This window comes from Microchirus variegatus (assembly GCF_963457635.1).
Source record: "Microchirus variegatus genome assembly, chromosome: 10".
Taxonomy (NCBI): Eukaryota; Metazoa; Chordata; class Actinopteri; order Pleuronectiformes; family Soleidae; genus Microchirus; species Microchirus variegatus.
Genome location: NC_139811.1, coordinates 4,562,220 through 4,570,630, shown reverse-complemented (window position 1 = coordinate 4,570,630; position 8,411 = coordinate 4,562,220). Strand labels below are relative to the sequence as shown.

The window sequence follows — 8,411 nt, the reverse complement described above, 5'->3', positions numbered from 1 at the left end:
TCTTTTTTTTTTCTCACCTAAATACAAAATAGAACATTTACAAGTCATGTTCTATGTGAATTACTGTTTTGGCAAGAAACTCAGTGCAGTAGGTGTTTCACCTGAATACCTCATTTAAAAAAAAAATCAATAGCTATTATGTGCAAAGATGTTTATTATGCCAAATTTAAAAAAACAGGGAGAGAACTTGAAAAAAATACCCTAAAAAAACCTGTGTGCATGTTTTTTTTGTGACCATTGTACTTGCTGGTATTCAAGGACTCTGGACCTCATGTTTTTGTAATAAAATATCAAGAGTTAAATCCACTTTTCTGGTTGTTTGTTTGTAAATGTGTTGATTTTTTGCTGGTCCCAATAAAAAAAGATTTTGACATTACAAGTAGTTATGAAAACAAACAGAAAAAAAACAACTTTATTGTCCAAAACAGACAAAAGGAAGATCAGCCATGACAGTAACATTCCAAAAAAAAGAAAAACCAATATACAAGCAACAAGACAACACAAGCTAATCAGCTACACACTGAGAAAAAGTCTGGAGAGACAAGACAGAAAAAGCTAACCTGCAGACCTGGGTCGCAGCTAAATCAATCCCTTCTCGCCAAAAAGTGTTAAAATAGGGTAGTGAAGAGTATAAAGCGTAATACTGACGTATATAATGATGCCACACAAGAGTTTTCCATGGGTAACAAACAATGCTAAAAAATTACGTTCAGCTACCTTATGGCCCTTTTCGTCTACGGTCCCGGCTCGCCTCGATCAGCAGCGCGTGCTATCGCTAAATATAAAACCAGTGAGATTTTTTACACATTTCCCTTGTAATTGTTGGAGATTAACATTTGTTTAAAGGATTGTAAAGACTTTGGTAACTGATCTATAGTTTGTTATTATTATTGTGTCCGACGTCACCGGAGCACAGACTCCGTATTCGTCTACTAGCAAAGCACCTGGCACTATTCTACTAGCAAAGCACCTGGCACGATGCTACTAGCAAAGCACCTGGCACGATGCTGCTAGCAAAGCACTTGGCACGATGCTACTAGCAAAGCACCTGGCACGATGCTACTAGCAAAGCACCTGGGACTATGCTACTAGCAAAGCACCTGGCACTATGCTACTAGCAAAGAACCTGGCACGATGTAACTAGCATAATACCTGGCACGATGCTACTGGCACCATATTTGGCTTTATGCTACTAGCATCATACTTGGCTCTATGCTACTAGCATCTTACTGGCACTAAGCTACTAGCAAAGCACCTGTCATAATGGTACTAACAAAGCACCTGGCTCTATGCGACTAGCATAATACCTGGCATTATGTGACTAGCATCGTACCTGGCATTATGCTACTAGCAGTGTACCCGGCCCTATGCTACAAACCGTGTTGTGGCGAGGCGAGTTGAGCCGGTGGAAACACGCCATTAGGAACATGAATGACTTAAAATAAGGCATCCGAAGAAGAAAAATAGCTTTTCTGGTCACCGCATTTGGGCGGTCTTTATGAAAATACTTATACATACACAATGTATGGTCACTTGTTGAACTGAATTACTCCTTTACAAAGGTTAGGTATCGTTGAAATGCAAAAATATAAAATTTGCTCTTTGCCCACAGCAAAACAATTCCCGAAACAAGAGATTTGAAACTAGCTAACCCCCCGGGTCTGCTAACAGAGGAAGCTACGTTAGCTTTGATACAACACGCTTGGAAACCGAGTACAGCCGGGCTACATTCGATGTGATTATACGTAGAAGTCATGCTGAATTCAAAAGCTCCTATCCTATTGTACGTTTGTAAATATCGAGGTGTGTAGGACAAGAGGACGGTCTGCAAGCAGGAGGAACTATGACCTAGTCGAAATGTGCTGAGTCGTCCTGACTTCGAGTGTCGCCCGGCCGATCCAAGCTAAAATAACACAGCCTAGAAAACACACACACACACGAGCTGCAGTGTTTGAGTGTGTCACGGTAAGAAAACAAAGAAGAGTGTGTGCGTGGAATGAAGATGATGACTTGACATGCTTTCATTGATCTAGCGGTAAAACCACGGCTGAGTGACGGAGCAACAGTCTGATCCGGGGAAACACCGCGACTACAACGATAAAGGACGTCCTACCTCATTTAAAACCAGCACAGGACACACACTGCTGCTCTGCCCCGTTACAGGACATTCACAGTATGTTGGGTAATCGTGGGCTTTACGACTCAATATCCTTCTCTGTACCGAAAAAGAATGACAAATATATGTGTAGTGTTAACTGGCCTTAAAGGGATAGTTCGGAATTTTGGGCATAAGATCTATTTTCCAACTCAGCCGGTGTGATGAAGACGTTTTAGAGGAATTTCCGTCAGTTCTTCTAGTTGCCGAGTTCGCTGGTGCTATGGCTAGCGCAAGTCAATGGTACTTGCTAGCATGGCATTAGAAACACTCATACCGACTCCACAGTGCACCCGAGGCAAATCAATTGTAACGGCAGACTATCGATGTACATATCTGTGTTGATAGATTGTTTGAAATAAAACCAACCTTGGTTGTCTCAGCAGCAGCAGCAGCAGCGCGTCATACTTCCTGTTAGGCTATGGCAGCGGCGGACTGATTCCGCTGCTGCTGAGAAAGTAGTCCCTCAAAAATTCATGCGATGCATGGTTTCAAATATCATTCCATCAACACAGATATGTACATCGATAGTCTGCCGTTACAATTGATTTGCCTCTGGTGCACTGTGGAGTCTGTATGAGTGTTTCTAATGCCATGCTAACTTGTACCATTGACTTGCGCTAGACATAGCACCAGCGAACTCGGCAACTAGAAGAACTGAATGAAAACGTCTCCATCACACCGGCTGAGTTGGAAAATAGGTCTTATGTCCAGAATTCCGAACTATCCCTTTAAACATGAGATTTCCTTTGCTAAATGTTGGTGATTAACACAAGCTTTCATGATTTTTAAGTCTTTTTAACTGATTCACAGTTCGGCATCGTTCGGCCAGCAGTCGGTCGACATCATGTTTTTGGTATAGGATGAGCTCGCTTGGAATCTCGCCAGAGCAGGTACCAAAAAAAGCACCAGGTACCAGATGCTTCCACTGATGGAAAAAAAACGACGAGCCGATTAGCTCTAGAACTGTATAACTAATAAGCTTCGTTATCTGTTTTTTTTAACCACACATCACAGCATCACAGTCACTTTGACAACCTCCTCCAGCATTTGTGATCACAGCCTACAACCAACGCCAATAGATATTATCATACAAGAGAGTTTACGTCTAACGGTCGAATAAAAAAAGATCTTAATTCTCTGGTGGACAAACCGTATCTTTGGAGACTTGATTGGAAATTTTTTAAAATGACAACATCGGTGGAATAATGTGGTTATAAAACTGGTTTAAAAAAAGATATATATATATATAGCACCATGTTTATACCGTCCAAATAAGAGAGAGAGAGATATTCCATTGAATCTAAACGTCAAAGGACACGTTAGCGCGTTACCGTCTTCTCGCTGGAGAACTTTGAACTTGCGAGTGTTCACCTGAAGACAAACTGTGCACCATCACTCAGTGGGTTTTTCCCCCCCCCCCAACTAGCGTCACAACACTATCAGCCATTTTGACAGAGAACCAACCAGCTGTGGATCCATCTAAAGAAATGACTTTAAAGAAGTTCAGGATTCAAGGGCGTGAACTCTGTGCTTTCAGGTCTAAACAGAGCACAAAACCGTTAACTCGTGGTTGATAAAATACTTATTATTCACCAGCTTTTCTTTTTTTAAAAACAACACTAAAAAAATAAGATACACAGGAAGCAGAAGATGTAAGAACCGTCTAAAACTGGAATGAAATTGGGAAAACATCATTATTTTTTTTTTTTTACACAAACTGACTTTAAACACATACGACAACAAGACACTGGCTGGTTGGCGGCCATGTTGGCTGGTAGGACACACAAAAAGGCCAAAAGACTGGTGGTGGGTCTGACGTGAAGGCTGTAACCCGCTAACTCCTCAATGGTGGGCGCGTGTCGGGAGTGAAATGGAGGCGTTTTGGTGTCTGAGAGTTTCAAATGAAAGGACAGCGGCACGTCATGATGACAAACTCAGGTGGCACTAAGAGAGAACGGATACCGAAAGAGACAAAAATAAGAAAGAAAGAAAGAAAGAGGATTCTTGTCCATTCTTCTGTAACGCCTCACATCGCTTCTTTCCCTCTCAAAAGACGTTCCCCTCCGGCGTTCGCTGACAAAAAAAAATCGGGAAGTTTGCCACCAGGGGGCGTACGGGACGTCGAATCAAACCCTCGGCCTGATTCTCACAGAAACGTCAACGTAAAAGAGGTTCACTACCGTTCTAAAGTTTGGGCTCACTTAGACATTTTTGAAGGAAAATAGACTTTTTTTTTCAATGAATATAACATTAAATGAATCATAAACACACTCTATACATTGTTAATGTGGTAAACGACTATTCTGGCTGCAAACGTTTTTACATAGGTGTATAGAGGCCCATTTACAGTGTTCTGATGGTACATTGTGTTTGCTAATGGTGTTAGAAGACTATTGGATGATTAGAAAACCCTTTTTGCGATGATGTTAGCACAGCTGAGAACAGTTTTGCTGGTTATTATTTGGAATAATCATCTTGTCAATGTCTTGACTCTATTTTCTCTTCATTTTGCAACTCTTTTGATGAATAAAAGTCTGACTTTTAATGGGAAACGCAACAAAAATTGTACAGGTGAGCCCAAACTTTTGAACGGCAGCGTAGCTCGACTCGTTTGCGTTTCCGTCACCGAGCACTGCGTTCGGCACAGACACGTCCTCGGTGAGGGGAAAGCAGAGCAAAGGTTGTCGTTGACGTACCTCTTTGACAGTTTTCTGTCGAGACACAAGTGGGAGCATCTTTTGAGGGAAGCGCACCTTCCATCTCCTTCCAGGGCAGAAAAAACAAACGCCTCCTCCTCCTCCTCCTCCGTCAGCTACAGTGGCAGTTGCTTTTCTTTTCTTTTTTTAAATCACCTTCTCTGCCAAAGTAGCTGCTAGAGTGGAGTTAAGTTGGACAACAGTTCACTAGCGCATCGTTGATTTCCCCGCCCTCACACCTCCAACACTCCTCCTCCTCCTCCTCCACTCATCTAGTCCTTTTTCTCCTCCTCTTTCTTATCCTCCTCCTCTGTGGGGTAGGAGTGCCAGGTGAGGCGCTCCTCGTAGAACGAGATGACCACCTGGGGACATTTGACGTTGGCCTCCTTGGCGGGGACGAGGTCGGCCTCGTCAGAGTTCTTCCTGTTGATTTTGATTTGATAAAAAATAAAAAGATAGATAAAAAAACGTGTAAGAAAGAGAATTTGTGTATTTTTGAATGTGTATTTTCAAATTCAAACTTTCAAGGACTTCAAGGAGCCATGAGAACACTGCTTAAGAGATAAAGTTGGTTTGGATTAGAGCTGGAACAATTAATCGAACTATCTTGATAAGCAATGAATCGATTTGAAGCTTTTTTTCATGATTAAAACAAGATTTCTGGTTGTTTTAGCTTCTTAAAGGTGCATTATGTAATAAATCTAAAGCAACTGGCCATAAAATCCTCCTAATATGTGGAATGAGACTCAGGAATAATGTTCATATAACAAACTGAACTCACCAACAACAACAGTACAGAAAAAATATTTGCATTTAAAAAAAATATATATTTTGCAGACTGCAAATCATGTTTTTGGCATGTGGCGCCACCTACCGCCGTCTACCAATCATTACAGTCAGTAGAGTCTCAGCTGCAGAGCGACCACGGGTTGCCAGTTACGTCAGAAAACGAAACCTAAAAGACGTCTGTATTTTGAATTTGAACGTAGTAACCGTTTTTGGCCACATTCTTACATATGGTGCCTTTAAATGTGAATAATTCTTTGTTTTTCTCCATATATCAAAGAAATCATTAAAACTTAATCATTTTGTTTTGAGGACAAAACAAGACATTGGAGAACACTTTTAACATTTTATGGAGCAAACGATTAATCGCGAAAATGATCGACAGATTAATGGATTACGAAAAAAAACGTTAGTTGCAGCTCTAGTCCTTTATTTATTATTCTGTGCAGCACTTTGAGCCACTATAGTTGTTTTTAAGCGCTTTACACAGGGTTTCCTGGGTTGATTTTCAAGGACTCAAACAGTCGGTGGCAGGAGACATTTACCTAAAATTCAGCTTCTTTCTTTCTGTACAAAATTCAAGCACTTTCAATGACCCATGTCTGTGTATTTTCAAAAAAAAACACCTTCAAATTCACAAACTCTCAAGGACTTCAAGGACCCATGGGAAAACGTTTAAAGGATAAAGTTGGTTTGGTTTGTGATGGACTCACCACTTCATCAGGAACATCAGCTCTCCGCTCGAGTCCGTCGCTCCGATAATCCTCTCTGGCTGCAGACCTCGGCCAAAACCTCTGGCCTTCTCGGCCTGAAGACAAGAAAAAAAAAGGAAAGAAAGGTTGACCAAAAAGAAAAAGAAGAAAGACAGAAAAAATTACACAATTAAAATGAACGAGGATGAAGGATATGACTGGTTTACCTCCTCCTTCTTCCTCTTGCTCCCTTTCTCCTCAGAGTCTCCCGAGGCGTCGCTGGAGGCTTTCCTCTTGCCCTCCTTCTTCTTCTCCTCCTTCTCTCTGTATTTCTGCATGAACTCTGCGATGAGGTCTGGACAGTCGAGGTTCTCCTCGGGCTCCCATGTGTTGTCCTCACTGATGAAGGAGATGTTTTCACAGTTAAACCAGGTCTGTATTTGTGTTGTCATGTCATTTAAATGCCGTGTGAAAGTGATAAACGTTGTATTGAGAGAGAATAAGTTAGTGTTGATATTACAATGCTGTTCCTAGGCTTTTTTTTTTTTAACAAAATTTTTTTTTTAAATAATTAAAGCAAGCTCTCTGGTTATTTTCTGGTTTCTTTGCTCTATAAGACGAAGCAATCATTAAAACGGATGAATTTTTGTTTTTTTGCTCTCAAATTGTACTCACTCTGAGAATCCCTTCCACTTCAACAGAAACTCCACTCGGCCCTTCACCACTCGGCGTTCCAAAACCTTCTCCACCACATACTCCTCCTCTTCTTCCTCCTCTGCAGGAGGTGCAGCAGGAGCTGCCGGCGCTGCAGGTGTCGCATCTGCGTCTGCTGATGCCACCGCTGCTGCTGCTGTTGCTGCTGCCGCCGCTGGTGGTGCTGCTGCTTCTGCTTCGGCGACTGCAGGCTGCGGCTCCTCCTCCTCGGCCTTCTTGCCCTTCTTTGCTGCTACGGTCGCCAGCTTGACGTCTGCTGAGGGAGCCTCTGCTGGAAGCAAAAGACGATAAAAGATAAACAGTCTTTGTTATTATTATTATAATAATATTTGAGAATGATTTAATACAACGGTTCCCATAGTGATAACATGCTGCGCTGCCAGCAGAGCATGGACACATTTGTGAATGACCAAAACACTCCAGAACCAGATTGTCCCTCCTACCAATAATAGAGACGGGACAATGTGTACGTGTGCAGTTTTTACGAGGATCCATGAATGCATTAAAGCTGAGCAGAAACGTAGCAGCGAGTCACAGACTGGGTCTCTGCAGGTTTCAACAAGTCAAATGTAAGACTTTTTAAGACCATAATGAATACAATTTAAGACCCATTTCAAATCCATTCTGGCAAAAAAGTACAAAAGACATGAAGGAAAACTGGAGCCACAAATCTTTGAATCTTTGAACTTGCTATGCTAAGCTGTAACACACCGCAGCGTGCGCGTACAGGACACTAGCTAGTGGTGCTCGATAAATTCTCACCGGGCAGCACAGGTGACCTACTTTAGTTCCGTGTTGTTGTTATTGTCGTTATCGCATCCTCAAAAATAGAAACATTTCAAAGCGAGACTGACGTTTATGCATGTTTTAAATAAAATTAACATTAATAGATTTTTAAGACCTTTCAAAATTGTATTTAAGACCTTTTATGAGATTTTAGGAGAATTCAAGACATTTTAAGACCCCGCGGATACCCTGCACAGAGGAGAGAAGCGCAGTATCCTCACCAATCTTGTAACCAAACCTACTGTACACCTTTGCTAACGTCGCCAGACTCTTACAATAACAATCCGAGCCGTTTATTGGTGAAAACAAGCACTTATAATACCGATAACTGAGGATGGCGCTGTTGTTCCGTAAGATTACACTGTACGGCTGCTGCCTGAGGCAATCTACTGGACCAGTTACAAAGCTTTTTGAAAATACTTTCCGCACACACACCCAAATTTATAAATGTTTATGTAAACGTCCTTCCTGGGCGATCCATATCAGGCTACATGTACATGTGTACAGCGCCGATACAGGTCTGAATGGAAATCACAGAAAACACAATTTAGGGGTGGTTTGAGGAGGCATGTGGGCTAC

General features: G+C 41.8%; 1 protein-coding gene across 1 annotated transcript; it reads right to left on the bottom strand.

Annotated features, from left to right (window-relative positions):
- Positions 1-5,064: 5,064 nt before the first annotated feature.
- On the bottom strand, positions 5,065-7,137 carry cbx1a (chromobox homolog 1a (HP1 beta homolog Drosophila)). The gene is made up of 4 exons (XM_083896786.1): positions 7,008-7,137; positions 6,560-6,731; positions 6,354-6,448; positions 5,065-5,277 (listed from the first exon to the last, which is right to left on the bottom strand). The coding sequence occupies exons 2-4, from the start codon at positions 6,668-6,670 to the stop codon at positions 5,127-5,129; spliced, it is 357 nt and encodes a 118-aa protein (XP_083752912.1). The 5' UTR covers positions 6,671-6,731; positions 7,008-7,137; the 3' UTR covers positions 5,065-5,126.
- Between the last annotated feature and the right edge of the window lie 1,274 nt (positions 7,138-8,411).

Excerpts from the sequence above, each read along its gene's own strand:
- cbx1a (XM_083896786.1), bottom strand. The coding sequence starts at position 6,670 with ATGCAGAAATACAGAGAGAAGGAGGAGAAGAAGAAGGAGGGCAAGAGG. Across the intron at positions 6,449-6,559 it reads GCAAGAGGAAGAAGGAGGAG|GCCGAGAAGGCCAGAGGTTT; the intron begins GTAAACCAGTCA and ends TCTTGTCTTCAG. Across the intron at positions 5,278-6,353 it reads CTGATGTTCCTGATGAAGTG|GAAGAACTCTGACGAGGCCG; the intron begins GTGAGTCCATCA and ends CAAAATCAACAG.